Consider the following 20,885-nt stretch of genomic DNA (forward strand, 5'->3'; position numbering starts at 1 on the left):
GATCATGTGGTATTTTTCCTTCATTGACTGGCTTATTTCACTTAGCATAATGCTCTCCAGCTCCATCCATGCCGTTGCAAATTGTAAGAGTTCCTTCTTTTTTACAGCAGCATAGTATTCCATCGTGTAGATGTACCACAGTTTTCTAATCCATTCATCTACTGATGGGCACTTAGGCTGTTTCCAGATCTTAGCTATGGTGAATTGTGCTGCTATGAACATATGGGTGCACATATCCTTTCTGATTGGTGTTTCTGGTTTCTTGGGATATATTCCTAGAAGTGGGATCACAGGGTCAAATGGGAGTTCCATTTCCAGCTTTTTGAGGAAACTCCATACTGTCTTCCATAGTGGCTGCACCAGTCTGCATTCCCACCAGCAGTGCAGGAGAGTTCCTTTTTCTCCACATCCTCTCCAGCACTTGTCGTTTGTTGATTTGTTGATGATAGCCATTCTGACAGGTGTGAGATGGTACCTCATTGTTGTTTTGATTTGCATCTCTCGGATGATTAGTGACTTTGAGCATGTTTTCATATGTCTCTTGGCTTTCTGAATGTCCTCTTTTGAAAGGTGTCTATTTAGGTCCTTTGCCCATTTTTTGATTGGATTGTTTATCTTCTTTTTGTTAAGTTGTATGAGTTCCCTATAAATTTTGGAGATTAGGCCCTTATCAGATATGACGTTGGCAAATATGTTTTCCCATGCAGTGGGTTTTCTTGTTGTTTTGTTGATGGTTTCTTTTGCTGTGCAGAAGCTTTTTATTTTGATGTAGTCCCATTTGTTCATTTTCTCTTTAGTTTCAACTGCCCTAGGAGCTGTATCAGTGAAGAAATTGCTTTGGCATATGTCTGAGATTTTGTTGCCTTTGGATTCTTCTAGAATTTTTATGGTTTCCTGTCGTACATTTAAGTCCTTTATCCATTTTGAGTTTATTCTTGTGTATGGTGTAAGTTGGTGGTCTAGTTTCATTTTCTTGCATATATCTGTCCAATTTTCCCAACACCATTTACTGAAGAGACTATCTTGGCTCCATTGTATGTTCTTGCCTCCTTTGTCAAATATTAATTTAGCCCGAAATATTATTCGGGCTAATTTCTGGACTCTCTATTCTATTCCACTGATCTATATGTCTGTTCTTGTGCCAGTACCAGGCAGTTTTGAGAACAGTGGCTTTGTAATACAGCTTGATATCTGGCATTGAGATCCCACCTACTTTGTTCTTTCTCAGGATCGACTTTGCTTTTTTTAACCAAGCACCTCAGGTGACCAATAGACTAGTCAGCTTATTATTCAGATTATTCTGGTTGCACAGTGGAGAATGGATTGGAGGGGATCATAGTGGATGAGAAAACATTGCCATGGTCTGATGAAAGATGGTGGAGGACTAACAGCTTGTGGTATTGACAGGACTCGTGAGTTAACTAGAAATGGAGACTAACAACTAGGTGGATGGAGATACATATATCCCTCTGGAAATTAGAGTTGGGTGGAGAGGTTAAAGAGTTCTGTTTATGAAATAACTGAGTGAGAGGTGTTAAAAGGAGAGTTGGAGCTTAGAAGAGGTACTGGAGATAGAGGTTTAATGGTCATGCACATGTAGGTAGTATTTAGGCCACAGGAATGAATGAAATCACCTGGAGAGGATCCTGCCTTCTACTATCCTTGCATTTTTGTTTGCACAAATTCTCCAACCTATTTTTTTCTATTTTATTTTGAAATGTATCTCTCAGCCAAATATTCTCCAAACTATAGCCACAATGAACTAGTTGCAAAACGCTTGTTGCATGCCCTCTCTTGTTTCTTTATCTCTGACATGCTTTCTTTTTGCAGCTCAGAAAGCCCTACTTTTCTGCCTCACCCTAGTTTAAATGACCTACTTATATTTATACTCAATCTTTGAAACTCAGCCAGGCTCCTCTTCCTGTGAGAAGCCTTCCCTGAGCCCCAACACAACCACCTGGACAACCTTGATAGTCATGACACCACAGTCACCTTTTCTAGTTAGTTCTTTAACCTCTGTGCTCCCATATTACTTATGTACATTCTTTAAGAGGTTTCAGATTGCCTAAGTGTGCTTAACACTTGTAAGCTGCTGAATAAATGTTTAGAATCATTTCATCCTAGCACAGTTTCATTTATAATCTAATGTTCATAGCAGCATTATTTATAATAGCTAAGATCTGGAAAGAGGTCAAGTGACCATCAGTAGATGAGTGGATAAAAAAGCTGCAGTACATTTACACAATGGAATATTATGCAGCTATAAAAAAGGATCTCTTACCTTTTGAGACAATATGAAGGGACCTGCAGATTATTATGCTAAGTGAAATAAGTCAATCAGAGAAAGACAAATATCACATATCTCACTTATATGCAGAATCTCATGAACAAAATAAACTGACAAAATAGAAGCATGGAACAGACTGACGAATCTCAGAGGGAAGATGGGGGTGGGAAGATATTAACCAAATAATTTATATGCATATATGCATGACCCATGGTCAGAGATAATAGTGTGGTGAAGGCATGGGGAGAAGGTGGGAGTTGGGAGAAGGGGGTCAATGGGGGATATCAGTAATACTTTCAACAAAGGTAAAAAAGTAAGTAAATAAAATTTACAATAAAAAAATCACACTGCATACAGTGGAAAGACTTTTCTCTAGATTTTGCTCTAAATTTTCTCTAGAGACAGGAATAATTCCTAGAAACAAATGACCAGCTTTTATAAAAGCTTTCAAATTCAGATTCATTAGGTATTTCAGAATATGAGGAAGAGGTATTTAAATGTCTTCCTTTATGTTAATTCATTCATGTGTTCATTTGTGTGTTCATGTATTTGTCCATGTGTGCATCCATCCACCTAGCAAACTTCTAATTAATATCCACCATCGGTTCATCCATGTGTTGGGTTGCTGGAGAGAAAAAGATGAATGCAATGGCATAGGACCTTCCTAACTTCTTGCTCTAAGTTAAGCAGGTAAGGTCATTTGGACCAGACTGTGAAAGAGCTATCCTTTGCTAAAATGTTCAGATTTCAGCCTGAAGGCAATAGAAAGTCAGTGGGTGTCTTTAAGCAGATGAGTCACCTAATTGGAGTTATTATTTGGAGGCACAATATAGTGTACATGACGGACTAGTTTGGGGAAAGATCAAGGAAGATGAAAACCAGCCTTGTACTACTAGCTTTTATAAGTTAAGTGTTTCCTTTTTACAAAGGATCAAGCATGCAAGGTGAGTAACATGTCCAAGGATATATACATACATAGAAGAGGCAAAGAGGGATTCCAACTCTGACTGGTTTGCTCCCATAGCTCATGCCCCCTCCCCTGTATATACCATACTGCCTGTTACAGTGGTTCAGGTGAGAGGGCCTAGAGCACAACAGTGCCTTGAGGAATCAGAGGAGAAGCCAGCTTTGGGAACTGATGGGAAGTACTATGGGCAGAATTGAATGACTGAGGGGAAAAAACAGGCAGAAGGTAAAAATGGCAACTTCACGAAGTAAGATTAGAAACTTGAGGAGGAAGAGAGAATGATCTTAGAATGGCATGTTGGTTTTGAGGTTTGTCTGCTTTTTCCAGAGTAAATACAGTATTAGTAGCAGATAGGGGCTTAAGAAGGATGAACAGGGTGGAATGATTTTGGATGACTAATTTAGGCTGGAATAACCAGGCAAGACTTCATCCCTTTGGGCCTGTCCCCAACAAGAACGGCTGTTCAAATGAAGAATGAAGGTTTCCAAGGTATGAACCAAAATATTTGGTTTAAAAAAATCATAACTTTTCATTCTGATTTGATGTGGCATTGGAAACACTGATGTAAACGGATCATTTGTTCTAGACAAGCTCAGAGTCCAAAGAATTTCTTTGCCACAAAGTCCTCATTATTCTATACTTTTTAGGGTAACTCTATCATTAACAAAAATTGACTACATGAGTATACTTGTATACTTGCAATAGTTTTACATTATTATCAGACTGAATAAATTGAAAATTTGGCTGACACAAGGTACATCTTTGTTAAATGAAAAAAAGCAAGTGGTAGAATAGCTTTACAATACTTACCTATTACTCTGTTCATCTATCCGCACTGAAAAATTGGGATGAATAAACTCCAGATGCATAACCATGGTGACCTCCTGGGTATGGGATTGCAGGGAGCTTTTACTTTATTTAAAGTAAATGTTAATTTCATTTAACTGTTCATCTTTAACGTTTCTATATTATTTGAAAAAATATTTTGCAACAAGAGGGTGTTTTCAGAAGCTTAATATTTTACAGGAAAATCAAAAATTTTTTAGAATAAAATTCTACTTTATAAAAGAATCTATTAACTTTTTAATATCTTCGTAATTAATGGCGTGGGATAAATGAAGAAAAATGAGCACTAATGTTTAGAAAGATGTAGGCAATGATAATTTTTTAAAAATATATTTTTATTGATTTCAGAGAGGGAGAGATAGAAACATTAATGATAAGAATCACTGATGGGTTGCCTCCTGCACACCCCACACTGCAGATCAAGCCCACAAACTGGGCATGTGCCTTGACTGGAAATCGAGCTGTGACCTCTTGGTTCATAGGTCGATGCTCAACCACTGAGCCACACCAGCCAGGCAGCAATGACAATTTTAAAAGGAGAATGAAAGGGGCAGAGGGCTAACTGCATTACCAGGAGTGGTGGAATGACTTGCTTGTCTTGGTAGCATTAATAAAGGCATAAATGTTAGTAATGATTTCTTTCTTCTCTGCACCTTGCTAAATTAATAATAACATGCTGGCATGAGTAACCATATTTGGTTGCTTGTTTCTTTGTTTAAATGTATTTTATCTTATTGATTAAAAAATATCCACCACCAATGTTGTGAAATTCAACTTTATTAACCTAAATTAAAAGATGTTTTATGACAAAACCCAGATAAGTAAAACTATCTTTTTCTTTTCAGATCTAAAATGAATCTTGTATGGTAACAAAGCAAAACTAACTGAGTGAGCCAAAATAGAGACATTTAATTACTGAAGACATTTTTAGTTTTTACTGTCCTTTCATGTGGCTCAAATTCATTGAATCCTGCTAAAACTCTATCCCTGCTATGTCCTAAAAATCATGTCACAAAAGTGTTAATCAGTTCGACTTCCACCAGGAGAAATCATTAGTATGTGAATGTGTTCAGTTATTGAACAGATGTATTGAAGAGAATTGGGTTATTAGAAAATTCATGTGTTTTCACTTTACTTGTCCTTTCTCATGTATGTGTCTGTATTGTGCCTGTGCACTGGAAAGTTAGAGGCTGAAAGGGTTGAAACTCACAAAGAGTTCTTTTTATAAACATTTCAGTTATCAGATTTGGACACCACAGGAGGCCCTGCTAACTAAATCTCTCTTGTCACTGGCCGCCTGCTCATGTTCTTGGAGTGTCGCCAGCAGGTTCTATATCTGATTCCACTCAAGTGTGAGCATGTTTTATCAAACCAGGCTGGAGATTTTGAACAACAGAAAAGCTAGAAACCTGGGTGCAACGCAAAAGCTGACTGTGCAGGAGCAGTAGCCGTCTGTCCACATTCTACAGCTTTGGGGAAGTATTTCTTCTCCTGAAATACCTAGCAGTTCCTATCTGGGGGGTTTCTGAAGGAATTGGATCTATACCTGCATGGCTAAAAATAACTTTCAAGGATGGGAGTGATCACAGTGACCATTTACCCAGCAGCCCACGGACCCAGCAGCTTGGCAGTGTGGAAAGAGGATGATGGTTTTTGCTGTCATATTCCTAGACGTCTGAACAATGACATTGATGGTTACCAGAAAGATTGTGGCTTGGACTGTATTTCTAAACCTTAACATTTACTTTTTGTTTCATGCCTATCAAAGCAGCCACTGACTGCAGAAACATCAGGTGTGTTTGGAAGCAATCACCTGCTTTGTTACTCTGCAGGGACCTCTATCAGTTTGGAGTTGTTGGCTGTCCATTCTTTCCTTAATTGGTTGAAGTCTGGATTTCTCATCTTTCTAACTCTGTATCACCAAAAAAATACTCCTATCGAGGTCTCAGATAATTTCATATTGGCTGCTGTGTCAGAAACTAGCTACCTTCAGCCAAAACTATATTCTCTTCTTGAATACAAATTAGCTGCTTATTGCCCAGATTCCCTTAGTATGGGCTAGGAGACATGTTCTCAACCAATGGAATATGTTTCCAAATTCCAAGTCAAGGGAATGAAGAAGTATGTGTGTCTTGTCCACCTGCTGCTTTCTCATTTGCCGCCTGAATGCAGAGACTCCAAGGTCTCACAGGAGGGTGGAGTCATGAGGAGATGGAAGGTGTTTGGGTACCAAAATGACTTTGTGGAGGTCCGTGACTAATCAGGAACATTTGTATTATAATGTTAGATAATAAAGAAATCAACTTTTATTAAGAGCCCGGAAATATATATTAGTATTACATAGCAAATATAGCTGCTGTCACTCATACAACAGTTATTATAGACTATAAACCTACTATGTGCCAGGCACTCTTTTAGAGGTTTACAAGAGCCAGATACTGTGCTAGGTGCTAGGGATACACAAAAGAAAAGACACATTCTTAATCCTCATTGAGCTCAACTCATCAATGAAGAGATAAGCAATTATAGCACAATAAGGGAGTGCTTATAATGTATTATATTATGTACAGGGAACAGAGATATCAGGGAAGAAATATCTACAAATGCCTAGAACAGCCATGGGCAAACTACGGCCCGCGGGCCGGATCCGGCCCGTTTGAAATGAATAAAACTAAAAAAAAAAAAAGACCGTACCCTTTTATGTAATGATGTTTACTTTGAATTTATATTAGTTCACACAAACACTCCATCCATGCTTTTGTTCCGGCCCTCCAGTCCAGTTTAAGAACCCATTGTAGCCCTCGAGTCAAAAAGTTTGCCCACCCCTGGCCTAGAAAGAACTGAGATGTATCAGACATGGTGGAAATAGGGTCAGGAGAGGATAATTGGAGAGTTATTACATGACAAGGCATGAGGGCATGATTGTTTGGGCATTAGCAATGTTCAAGAGGGACTGGGATGTGAAGTCCAACAATAGGAGTGGATGGAGACATGAGTGGTGAGGTGGCATTACAAAAATTTATAGGCAGGTCCTATAGGCCTCAGGGAGGTATGTGGAGTTTAAGCCAGGTGATGGGGAAATCACAAAAATACCCATTCCTCTCCACCTTCGATCATCACCTTCATGGCAGCAGAATATCTTCCAAGCCCTTGACTTTGATTTACATCAACCTGTGGGATGTTAGTGCACATAATACAATGATAGGTTTGAAATTTGCTTGCATAGTTAAACTTACTCTCTTGTTTCTGCCTTTCACCGAGAAAACCTGCCTCAGGTGGCCACTGGTCCAAGGGCAGCCAGAGACCCGTGAAATAGACCTGCACCCACGCTGAGGCTGGGAGGCAAGCCCAGTAAAGCCCAGCAAATCCCAGCCCCAGTCAACTGAACTCCAGCCAACTCAAGGCTCTCTGAACCCCATCTTTCTGTTTCTATGAAGCCTTCTTTACATAGGCACCATTGACTACATTATTGGCCATTGAAGATTGATTCAGCTTCCAGCTCTCTCTCCTCCCTAGAGGTCAGGGGGTGAGACTAAAAGTTCCAACTTTCTCTCTAATCACATGATTGGCCCCCTGACAACCAGCCCCCATCTTCAGCTGCTTTCCAAAAGTCACCTCATTAACATAACAAAAGACACTCTCATCATTTAGAAAATTTCAAGCTTGTTAGGAAGTCTGTGCTAGGAACAGAACACCGTGATAGGAGGATACAACTGTTATTCACATTTGTATCTCAAGCACTTAGACTAGTTTCTGGAATGTAAATATTGGTTGCCTGATTGATCCCTGGTTAATACAGACTGGAGAGTTGGCTACTAACCACTGCTTCCAAGGTTTAGGCTTCCAGATCAAATTTTCTGAAGCACATACACATTCACATTTCTCCAGGACTTTCTGCTCTGCACACACACCGTGCGCAGTAACAATGCATAGTAATAAAATCACTTTTCTAAGAAGTTATAAAAATATTTGATTTGGACTTTGTGACTCTGCCAAAAAAAGTCAAGGGCAGATGCTTTATATTCAGAATTTTCTCTAAACCTCAAGGCCCTTTTTAGTTCTGTGATGGCTAACGAAGATGCCAGGTGGCATTGTCATCTCAGGGTCGATTCTGAATGATTTAATACAGGTGGACAAGCTGGAGCCCCACAGCGACCTACAAAGGCACAGGTGTTCCACTGGCAACACAGGGTCTTCTAGCCGCCACTGTTTGCAAGCCTTTCATAGGTATTAACGTTGGAATTAAAAAGGGAGGGCTGAGCTCGAAGTTCAGCCTTGAAATGAAGATTGGTTTGAAATCAAAGAGCTTCTAATGGACCAAATGGAAGTGACACAGACGTGTGTGTCCTTCAGAGGTGCTGTGTGCTGTCTCCACGTGGAAAATGGATCCTCAGGCTTCCTGGCAGCCCACCTCATGAAAGCTGGCCCTCAGGGGCAGAGACTGCCTCTGTTTTACCAGTAGCGGAGCTCAGGTTTGCATTCTTTGAAGGCGAAGCCCCGAGCAGTAGTGATGCTGCAAAAGTACTCAACTCTTACTTTAGATTTTTGGGCAGAGAGAGAGAGAGAGAATTACCATTTCTCTGTAAGAGTCTGTGTTTAAGTTGAACTGGAGCCTTAATGTCTGTCTTGGAAGGATCGGACCTTCTGAAATAGGGTTCTATCCAATTCAAACGGGGCATTGTAGAGATTGGCAGCAGGATCCCTCCTGGGGCTTCTGGCTTTGCACACTCAGAACTTGCTACCTGTTCCATGGTGGGATTTTCAGCCAGGAAAGACCTGGACATTGAATGTTGTTCTTGGCTGAGGGTGGGACGAACCCCGTTTTCCAGGAGAAGGTAGGAAAACAAATCAGTCGACTGCAGCATAGAAAAAAAGATGGGGGCACAGGCAGGGGAGCAGTGTCGAGATCTGGCTGGGAGGGAATTAGCAAGAAAGGAGAAGAAACTGTAGTAAGAATATGATAAAAACGGCAATTTACATGCATTTTTTCCAGATTTTTTTTTCAATTACAATTTACATCCAATATTATTTTGTATTGGTAAGACAATCATATACTTTACAAAGTGATCTCCCCCCATGTTTCCAGTACCCACCTGGCACCACACATAGTTATTTTTCCCATTGATTTCAAGAGAAAGTGGGAGAAAGGAGGGAGAGAAGAGGAAGAGGGAGAAGAGGAGAAGGAGGGGAAGAAACATCAATTGGTTGCTTCCCGCATGCACCCCTACCGGGGCTGGGAACCTGCAACCCAGGTACATGCCCCTGACAGGGAATCAAACCCACTACTCGAACCCAAGACCCCTGGGTCCGCTGGCCAACACTCTAACCACGGAGAAAACCCAGCCAGGGTACTTTGTACTTCTTAATCACTTCACCTTTTTCACCCACCCTCTACTCCCCCTACTTTAGTCTTTTCTCTGTATCTATGAGTCTGTTTCCATTTTGTTTGCGCATGCATATTTTAAACCTCCTTCATTTGGGTTAAATCTTACAAGTGAAACAAAATTCTGCCCTTCAATCCTTTTAAAGATGGCAGTGTTGCTTCATGACCACCAGTCCTAGTCTCTGGGCCAGCCCATGGCCCCGTATATCTAAATCGAGAGACATTATTTATCAATCTGGCCAGCCACAATCCTTAGTATTCACTTTGTAAATTTAGAGTAGAAACTGGAATATGAAAGGAAAGGATTGCATTCTGGGCAAAGGATGCCTTTAAAGACTTGCTTTATGTTGGCTCATCTGCTGGGTCCTGATTGAACCCAAGATATCCCACAGCTGGAGGTGTGAATAGGCTCTGACAACAGCGTTGCTCTGCCCACCCAGGAGGTCTTGCAGTGAGGAGCTCCCTACTGTGGCCCCGCCCTGACAAGGAGCCGGCACCAGACTTTTGTACAGTATCTCACTTGTGGCCACTTCTGCTGAAGGATGTGATGAACCAGTAATGACAGTGAGTACGTATGTCCAATAATCCTACAATGTGGCGTATGCATTCCTAAAAAAGAATCCCTCTGCGATGGAATTTTGCGCCCCCAAAATAATAGGACGTATGGGAAAATGGAGTTGTGGCAGAAAACTCAAACACTGACCCATCATGTAAGTGATACAAGAAAACTATCACAATTTTAATTTAAGCATCTTAAGTTCCTCATAAAGACACATTCTATTAAATATAGAATGTTATTTTGAGAAGACATGAAGTTTGCCTGGTAGAGGTGTTTATAATTTTTCAAATGAAATGGGGTAGATGGCTGTGACTTCTTGTCCTGTTTCTCCGTTCCTCCGAACTGGCTTAAAACAGAAATCCAACTCCCATGGTTGTGTTCTTTGAGCCCCACATACAGAAGCTGTCCTGTGGCCTCAGATGAGATCAGATGGCACAACTGCTCTCATGCTGCGTGAGGCTGCAGTTATCTTCAGCCAACTGCAGAGGAGGCCTTTTCCATTTTCAGTTACCAGGAGAGCGGGCAATTATTGGAAGTTAAGATGAAGTCCTCTGTTGCTTTCGTTCTCGGCGTTGTCGCCTCTGTTCATCATTGTATTACTTTGGGCCAAGTGGACATTGCAATGTCACATTTTCGTACTTCGAAACATTGCAGTACTTGAGGCTCCTTTTGCCTTTGCTACTTCTAATCAGGACACGTCCTCAGGTTTTACTGAGAAACTGCAGCCGGCAGTGCACTTGGCTTGGGTGAAGTGGAGAGATAAGGTGTTTCGCATTATTCTCCCACAGGTCATTATGCTCAGCTGGATGCTTTTCACATCTACCTGGTGTTACCCAATAGCGCAGCACACCGGCTCCTGGTGGAAAATTGTGTATGAGCAAGTACCTGTTTGGTTTTAATGACTTAATTCTTTATGTGCCCCAATTTTCATATTACAGACATACATAGTAACAGAATATATACATCAGTTTGCTTTTCCTTTCCAAATGATTCTTGAAATTAGGGTTTCCTTCTTTTTCTGCAAGAATTTTTATTTTTTAAAGTTCTCTTCTGTTTCATCTCTTCATTTTACTTCAATCCTGTTGGCTCAGGCTGTATTCCTCCCTCAGGCTGCTGGGTCTCCTTCACCAGAGTTGTGGTTTTATTTGGCTGCTTGTAGATGTGGTCTCTTAGGGTACGTGCAGGTCAGGCTGGTAAACATTCGAGCAATGGCAAATGGGCTGTTGATTTGGTGCTAAAGCCTCTATGCTCTGGTTCTCTCCAAAAGCAAAATGGAGTTAGTTCCTAACAGCAGGGAGGAGCATTCATTTGCCAACATAGAGCTCCAGTGTAGGTCTCCACCGGTCTGTAGGATCAGCAGTCCCCCCTCCCCGACCCCCAGCAAGCAAGGTTGACGATTGAATATTTAATATTATGATGCTTGGGCTCAATATTCTTATAGAACATTTTATCTCACCTCTTCAAATCCTGCAGTTTTGTTGGAAACGAGGACTTTCTTCCATGAGCGTTTCTAAACCAGGAACTGTGTATCAGGCAGGATGCTTAGGATGCACGAGACAAAAATTCCTCCTGATTAAAGCTGCTGCCCCAGGAGCTTGGGGCTTGTTTCCTATGGGCGCCCAACTAAGATGACCATGTCAGAGGTCAGGGGTGAAGTAGGGGTGCAGCTTTTTGGTCTGACAGTTTTTATTTTTATTATTTCCTTTGTTTTTGGTCCGAGAGTTTAAATCTAACTGCCACTTCGCTGTGAATGGCAGCTGTTGACCTGTACCAAGTTATGCCTGTGTTATTACAGAATTTGTGATACGTAAATATAAATACACTTTTTCTCATCTATCAGTGGCTAAGGCCATGGGTTTTGGAGCCAATCAACCCGGATTTAAATCAGTTCTGTGACCTTGATAAGGAGAGGATAACACTATATACATTATAGGGCTGATGTATGGTGTAAGTGAATTAATTTATGTAAAGCAGTTGTGCCCTGCACGCCAGCAGGTGGTTTCTAGCAACACTTCATGTTTAATGCCAGCTACTGAAACATACATCAGAGGCCACACATGATCACATCAGCAACTCTGACACCCAGGTGCACATATTTACAATCTCTATAGTTCCTTTCCACTCTGCAGTAGCCTGTACACTCTTTGCTGGGGCATGCGTTGGGGGAAGATGTGTAATTTCTGTTTTCCCAATGTCTAGCACTGTGCCTGGCATGTAGGAGGCATTCAATACACTTTGCTGAATGAATGGGAAAGATGGTCTGAAATCCACCCCTTGATTGGCTAGGCAGGGCAAGAGAAAGAAAATCAAGAAAGAAAAAACATCATAAAAATGGCCAAATACAGTGGCTTAGCATTTAATTTCTAGAGACCAGATTTTGCTAGATTATTCCAGCAGCTCACTCTAAGTGCCCAGGACAGAAGTGAACAGGAGCCTATGGAGGTATAGAGACATGGCACAGCGGTCTGCAAACAGCACAGAGCGAGCAGTGAGGTTTCTAGGGAATTGTTAGGCATTACTTTGTTATTTTGGTATTATGGGAACCAAGAGGCTAGATGGGGAAAGGATGGTAGCAGTTTGTAAATACTTCAGGGGAAATCTTACCCTGCTGAGAGGAAGGGTCAATTTAGAAGGACAGGAGGTTAGATAAAGTAGTCACAGAAGGAAAAGTGAAGGCGGCTCTCTTCCCAATTAGCAGGAAGAGTGGTGGGGAACTTGAGGAAATATGCATAGATGGGTCCTTATTAGCAACTTTCACTGCAATGCTACCCAGGACTTGTTTTTTTCATACATGCAAAATGGAATAGTTAGCCAAGTGAGTTAGCCAACTTTATTCTTATCACTACTGATAATATTCAAATCCAATTTACATGACAGCAGTTCTATAAAATAATGTATTCTATTGCGATTTCCTGTAGAAGGAAGATCCCTTCCTGACCTTTCTCCACCACCTTTCAGCGCCCATAACAGCTTCCACCCCAATGCAGCAGCGCTTCACTTGGCCCTGCAGGTCTGGAGAAACTCATCAGGAAGAAGTTTCAATCACCTCGTTGTGATTTTCTGCGATTTTCATTTCTTTATAGCCGGTAATCTTCAGGTCTGAAACAAAAAAATCAACATTTATGTCTTTGTGAATCATTATTTCATTTTCACTCTCCTGATGAAGGAAGATTATTTCTCCAATTTCACATGACATTAACTGTTCATCAAGAAATATCTACAGACATTATTTTCTAAGTTTTTGGTGAAAAACACTAAAGCCAAATCCTTACCAAGTAGAATGGTTAAGTGCAGATGGTTAATTTGCCACCAGGTGTGGTGGTGGTGCACAATATTATGGCCAAGGGACTAGATACTTGCAAAACACTGCATCTCAATAACATGAAACAAATACATCTCAAAAATGCAGAGGCTCAAATTAGAACATGGGAATGATAGAGGCCAACACATTTACATTATCTTGAAAATGGGACATTTCTACAAAAAAAATATCTTCAGGAAAAATCTTTTGGGAGATTCTAGTTTTCATTGTAAAAGGGTGGGAAATTCATTTGGTTTGTGAATAAAATAAAACATAAAGCTATAAAACACGTAGTTTATGATACAGTTTAATTAGAGACACTTAATATTATTTGCTCCATTAGGATAATTTATTTTCTAAGGGAAAAAAGCATCTGAATTTCCATTGTAAGTCCATAAAATTGGGTATAAGTGTAATAAATCTCAAAAGTATTTTATTCTTCTCCTTTAGGTCTTATGTCTTCTCTTCTTCTTTTAAAAAAATTTATCTTTATTGCTAAAGTATTACAGATAGGTCTTATGTCTTTTCATTCCTAAATCATTTCTCAGTATCATGCTTACTCCAACAAAATATTTAAGACTAGAATAAAATTTGGATAGCAGAGTAATCTTAACAACAGTAAAAGGTTGGCTTGATCGAGTTTTAAGTCATTTCCATTGTATAGATGAGATTATTTAGAGTTAACCATTCCAGGAAATCCGGTAACATCACATATTCCTTGAACTAAAGGCTGTCCAGGTAACAGTGAGGCAGAGTAATGCTGCCTTTACACTCATTTCTCTTGGCCCTGCACCACCAGCCTGATTAGAAAAAGTTTAACAGTGCATTTATTTTTTTTTAAATATATTTTTATTAATTTCAGAGAAGAAGGGAGAAGGAGAGGGAGAGATAGAAACATCAATGATGAGAGAGAATCACTGATTGACTGCCTCTTGCACACTCCCTACTAGGGATCAAGGTGGCAACCCAGGCATGTGCCCTGACCAGAAATGTTACTTCCTGATTCATAGGTCGGCACTCAACCACTGAATCACACCAGCCTGGCTCAACAGTGCTTTAAGAAAAAAAAATTAAACTCAAAAGACTTAGAAATTTGTTTAAATCGTATTATTGTTCATTCAATTAAAACTAACAGGAATTGTTACATTCAATTACTGCATTAAAGTCTTAAATTCTGTTGGCTAATATAGTAAATGATTTGGTTTTGATCATTTAAAGAGAGATTACTTTTTATTTTAACAACTAGTTCTAATCTGTTCATATCCAAAAGAACAGTTTAGAATGCCTAATTTGAGCAAAATTCAGCACTGGAAATACTGAGGTATATGGTTTGAGCCAATGCTGAGCTGGTTAAAATGGATGGAAAAGTTGGAATGTAACCTTGCTCCCAGGTCCAGCTAATACTGAAGAGCAGCGAATTAAGTTAAATCTTATAGGAAAATGTTACATGACTAGACTAGCATGAAATTATGGAAAATCTTGAAGATGTCTAGATCCTTGCTCCTTGGGTTTTGAAAAGGTAAAAATCCTTCCCCACTGTCTAATTAAATCTCTAATCTGAAGCACATTTTATAAAGGCAGAGGGAAAAATAGGATTTTCTGGATATGAATTTAACAAAAACTAGAAATCTGTAAATGTTTAGGATTAAAGGCTTTTGCATCAGAGGGCACGCACTAGGCTTACATCTCTGCTGTGTCCTAGAGCTATACTGGACAGGACGCTCACCAGGCTGCCTTTCCAGTGCTAATGTTCTGGCATCTGGAACCCTCTTTTCTTTCCCCAGAGCTGCTTGGATTACCTATTAAACAACCTAAACATAATCCTACTTTCAGGGAAGAGAATTCTAGGGCTGATCGTGGTTGTCCTCATATCTCCTCCCTTTCATCCCTACCACCCTGTCTCCCTTGTGGTCCCACTTCTAATAACACATTCTGTGCAGGGCATTAAACACTATGAACAAGGGTTTTTCATAATAAACATCTGTTTTCAAGCATTTATTGATGCTGAAACTTTCCACATTTAGTTTCTCTACAAAGGTGAGGATTTTGCTTAAAATAAAACAGTACTGACTTAATGTGTGAGAAATAAAAATCCATTTCTTTTTTTTTTGGTTTGGTTTTATCACTGTGGATAATGTGAAGCAATTCTAGTTGAAAATTTTCACATACCTAGTTTTTCCTAAGAAAGTTCTCTTACAGAATTTTAAAAAAATGAAAACAAAGAGCTTAAAATGATCCAAGTTTTATTTTTAACCTACATAATGAAACATTTCCATTACAGTGCTAGCAGTATGATTTCCATGATTATTGTGGTTTTGTAATGTGTTGGCAAAACTGCAATGATTATGGAAATAATTATCGATAGTAATGAAATAAGCTAACCATTTGAAAGCTATAATCTCAGCAAATTTTGAAAAAAAGGATAGTGCTGTTGTTGTTTCTTTGAGAAATAAGTTCTAAGTGAGCGCCCTACACACTTACACATGGCAAACACACATCTACTCTGTACCATCAAAAAGCCCAAAATGTAACTTCATAACATATAACATTTATATATATCCATAAGATATAAAAGTACTAAGCTATCAAGTGTATCCATTAATTTAAGAAGTGAGGTATATAGGCAATACTTCTCATATGAGAAAATGGATTTTAACTATAAAAAAGTATTTATAGTTTTCTCAAAAATTAGTTCTTTCCTTCTTGTTTACCATTGTTTTGAAAATGACTAAACAACTACATAAAAAAAATCTCATGTTTGCTGAAGTTAGGCCTGAGAGAATTTTGTAAGTAATTTAAAATAATTTAAATTAAATTCTAACAATGGTAGCTTTTAATTAAGATTTTAAAAATGTTGTCAATCACCAACTGGGTTCAATGCTTAGTTTGACAATTATTATTGTTGTTCAAAAGCTTTCTGTCTAGTAGAAAAACTAATATTTAACCAAAAGCTAATGATAATTCCATTTACATAATGTACATTTTTATATTATGAAAATATTTCAAGTTTTATTGCTAGGGAAACAAAAAAACAAAACAAGCTATTTTTGTGTCCATTTATTTATGATGCAATCCAGGTACATCTGTTTGAGTCAAGTCTCTGCAGATTCACCAGCAGATCTATCTTGGATAAATTCCAGTTACTACATTCGAAAAAAAGATTATATTCTTGGCTTAGCTATTTTGGGTGGAACAGAAGCATATTTTAAGCAAGTTCCTTCTCCAAAATGAGGAAAAAATTTTTTTCCTTATGAAAGCAAATGTACCAGTAATAAGAAATCCCATTTTCAATGGACTGCATTGCATGATACCTCAAATAATTTAATTCTAGTGTACATAATAACATTCAATACTACAACTTTATGACATTGTAAATAACTAAAATGGCATAGTCCATTAAGGTAGTCACTAGCCACATGAGGCTATTAAAATTTAAATTAATTAAAATTATATGTAATTAAATATTCAGCTCCTCAGTCATACTAGCTCAGGGTAAGTACTCAAGAGCTACATGTGGCCAAGAGCTACTACAGTAGACAGCTCTGATTTGGAGCTTTTTCATGATTGTGGAAAGTTCTGTTAGTCCTGAACTAAAAGATTATCTGTTTCTTAGATAATTTTTGGATAATCCAAAAATGCAAACTTTTTCCTTATTACATACATTCCACAGTAATAAAAACTAACTAGATTTGATGTTAGCTCTAAAGTGCAGAATAAAATATTAACTGATTTATGTTTAGAAACTAGTACACATATCATAATATATCCTCAAATTTTACTAAGTAATACATACCTAATTATTTTGGTAACACAAGTTAATATATAGGATGGGGCAAAAGTAGGTCTACAGTTGCTCAGATGGACAATAATGCATCAATTCATAAGTAATAATACAAGAATAAACTCTGTGTTTTGCATACTCACAAACTGTAAGCCTACTTCTGCCCCACCCTGTATGTTGTGTGGTTACTTGTGAGGAAAGATCACAACTTTATTAGCATAAAGGAGAGCCTGGTATCTAGTACATATTCCTGCTACAAGGAAACCTGGAATGAAAAGAAAGGGTGAGGGACTTATTTCATGCAGAAGTAACAGCAGAACAAGGGCAAGGAAGAGTTAAAGTGGACAAAAAGACTGCCAGTCTTAAGCAGTCTGCTATTGCTTGAACAGTGCAGTGGAGTGGGAAGAATTTAAGCTGAAAAGATAGGGAAGAGCCAGGTCATGGAGAGATGGAAGACCAGGCAAAGAAACCTGGAAGCAATCAGATGAGACAGAGTATGTAAAATCTAAGCAGCTTTCCAGACCTGAGGTTTAGGGAACTGTACAGAAAAGAGGAAGTTTTTTGTTTTTCAATTTGGATTAAGACTGTAAGTATCTAGGATTAAGGACTTTTCATTACATAATAGTCTCAGCTTAGTGAAGCAATCTGGAAAATGGAAAATCACTTTGTTTTAAGTAATGACAATTCATTTATCATTCTAAGAGACTACAATTAATCCAAATAATGTCACCCCCAAACAAAATATCTGACAATCACAGGCACCTATGAGCACATTTGCATTTACCTAGCAAGGTCTTAAGACTTAGAAACTATCTACATCTAGAGTTTATTTGCGGGTAGAAGCTGCAAAGGGTATCCAAGAAAGTAAAAAAGAAGGTCACTCTTTCCACCTCAAGAGCCTTATCATTTAAGGAAAGAGGGGATACTAAACTCAGCTTAAAAAAACAAACATTAAAAACAAAGACGGGAAAGAGAAAGACTTACGGAGTCCACAATCTTGGGAAAGCCTCTATTTCTTCTTGTGTGTACTCATCTAGACGTTTGGGTACTTTTCGTGGTTGTGGAAGCTCTTCCACTAAATTCTTAAGAATATCTTCTGGTATATCCTGGATTAAATGAAAAATTTAGGCTTAACTTTTCTTAAAACATATTCTTTAGTAATAAATTAGTAATACTTAGTATTAAATAATAAACAAAAGCAGTATTTATAAAGTGAGAAAAAAATAAAATTTGGAAAAATCCCTGAAAAATACATTAGATCAATGAAATTACCATATAGTAATATATTTCATATTTAAATCTTGACAAACATATTTCTATGATAAATTAGACGTCTTCAATTCTGAAAACTATGAAGTCACTAAGTTCTATTTAAACATACGCACATATGTATAGTTTAATGTTTTCCCCTTCTTTCAACTTCAAAAAGGCACTGCCTTGGTTCATTCTCACAATTTTTCGTCTGATGAATCCAAGTACTGGGTCTACTACTTCCAGTGCTACAAACTCGTAATCCACACTCCAGAAAAAATATGATGTCAGTTTGTCCCATAATGATGGTACGTTTGACCTCTTGATTATGGTTGGTATCTGTCTACCAGATATTTAATATAAAAGTATCTTATCTTTTCTTCTTCAAATAGTATCTTTTCTCTGTGCAATGATGTCTTGAAACTAAATATCCTGTTCTACAATAATATTTTTCCTGATGACTATAGAATATGCTGATAATGGTCACCTTTTAAATTCAGTATCATTCCTACATTTTTTTAGATGACATTCTTCTCTAGAGAAAAGTTTTTTCCATTTCCAGAAAAGAGAAGACAAATTATAACAAGTTAAAAAAATTTTAGACTGTCATTGTGGGCTCATAGATTTTTGTTTCCTATTCAACATATTTATTACTACTATTCATCTTAAGGTTAATACAGTCATATATGTGGTCAGTAGGCATCAATTCAACCTACCTCATGTTTATTTTGGTATTTCTCTATTGGTGTTTGAGCATTGCCTTACCTTCTGGTACTTACTATTTTAGTATTTTGCATGAGTATACTCTGTAATAAGTTTGTGTTTCTTCTCATTCAGAATCAGAATCAACCATTTTCCTAAAGGGAACAAGGTTCCTTTTCAACAGGGGACAGCATTTAGAAAATAAGATCTGGGCATTGCTGTGCTTACTTCTGTTCATACTTTCATTTTATTTTATGAACCAGTGGCCTGGTGCACGGATTCATGCACAATGAAAGGAAATTAATTAGAAGAAATATTTTAATATAGCTATTCGCCCTTTATAATAGAAGTGTCAACCAAATTTACGATCGACAATGACAGATCAAAACACACGTGTGAGACTGGCACCAGCGAGAGCTTTTTATGTATCGTGCATGCACAAATCAACTTAGCCTTTTATAGATATAGAATAAACTTGTTTAATTAGACAAGTTATATAAACTTGTTTAATTATAGCTTTCTGATTTAGCTATACTTTTTCCAGCCCAGGAAGCACCCCAACTTCTCTTTCAGGTAATTGTCAGCAACACAGCAGTAAATATCAACACGAAGCAGATTATCATTGTATATCACGCAGGGAGAACAAAGCGTAAAATATTTAACTGCAGCAGTGTTTGACTATATTCTGCGCAGTGAGAAAACCTGAAGTCATTTTCAAGGTCCACCATTTCTTACTTCTTTTCAGTCGGGTCAAGTTTCTAAGCTTTCTAAATCTCCGTTTTCTGGCTAATGAAAAGAAAATAGGATTCTACCGAGTCCCTGTCTACCTACTCCAGGACTTCTGTGAGGATCAAATGAGATGAGGCATGGGAAAATGCTTCACAGACATTTGGTTAAACTGTAAAATGTTTGCACCTGGCTATAAAGCAAGTTGTGTTCCTGGGCTGAAGAAATTGCAAGGAGGCTAGTCGCTAGGAAGAGGAAGTTGGTCGTTGCTACGTGATGTCGTTACCTGGTGCCCACAGCGACTGTTTCTGGGCTGTGGGCCGCATTTTGTGCCATGGGGTCTCGACAGCGTTGGCTGTGATTTGGTGGGGTGTTGCTCCAGGGTGGTGGTGGGGCCTGTGTCCCACTTGGGGGAAGCTGAGTGTTGCTTTGTCAGCACCAGGTCTGTGGTGCTATTCCTTTGTAAAGTGTGTGTCATGGCAGCTCCTGCTTTGAGCGTCTTCCCCCTGGTGGTTAGTGTGTGTCATAGCAACCGATCAGATGGTTGGAGGGACACTTAGCATATTAGTCTTTTATATATATAGATATATAAAATTTTTAAAAAGTTAAAGTAAAAAAATAATCTAAAGGGTATTCTCCTCCCCAATTCTCATTTCCTTCCCTATTCCTTTCATCTCTTTGTGCCCATGTGCCAGTAAATAGCCAACTTCATTTTCTCATTTATTCTTCCTGTATTTCTTTATGCAAAAAGCAGATATAGTAGATATGTGTGTAAACATTCATATGAATATATGCATGCAAAAGGTGGTAAGTTATCTACATTGTCACCTTGCTTTTTTTCACTTAATAATATATCCTGGAAAAAACATTAATTATCAAGTCACAACAATGTTTGTCCTTCTATTTTTACAATAGTACTCAACTGAATGGATATCAAAGTTTATCCAATTTTCTATGAGTAAGCATTTATTTATTTCTATTATTTTACTATAATAAATCATGTAAAAATAGTAACCTTGTATATTTTCAGACTGAAAATGAGATTGCTGGATTGAGCAGGAATCTCTTTATGTATTTTGTAA

General features: G+C 38.3%; 1 protein-coding gene across 5 annotated transcripts in view; it reads right to left on the bottom strand.

Annotated features, from left to right (window-relative positions):
* Window positions 1-8,893: 8,893 nt before the first annotated feature.
* Window positions 8,894-20,885, bottom strand: part of MRPL13 (mitochondrial ribosomal protein L13) — a 29,694-nt gene continuing 17,702 nt past the window's right edge. Inside the window, exons 6-9 of one of the 5 annotated variants that reach the window (XR_314692.2) lie at window positions 18,109-18,230; window positions 13,089-13,141; window positions 11,499-12,324; window positions 8,894-9,008 (exon numbers count right to left, since the gene is read on the bottom strand). Coding sequence is in view for 3 of the 5 variants with exons in the window: in XM_005885865.2 (XP_005885927.1) it covers window positions 13,120-13,141; window positions 18,109-18,230 (144 nt within the window). In the remaining 2 variants the exon portion in view is untranslated. Of the gene's footprint in view, window positions 9,013-11,498; window positions 12,325-12,849; window positions 13,142-18,108; window positions 18,231-20,885 lie in introns of those variants that run through there. The other 4 variants (XR_001360534.1, XM_005885865.2, XM_005885866.2 and 1 more) reach the window with 4 other exon arrangements.

This window comes from Myotis brandtii, unplaced genomic scaffold (genome assembly GCF_000412655.1).
Source record: "Myotis brandtii unplaced genomic scaffold, ASM41265v1 scaffold931, whole genome shotgun sequence".
NCBI classification, from domain to species: domain Eukaryota; kingdom Metazoa; phylum Chordata; class Mammalia; order Chiroptera; family Vespertilionidae; genus Myotis; species Myotis brandtii.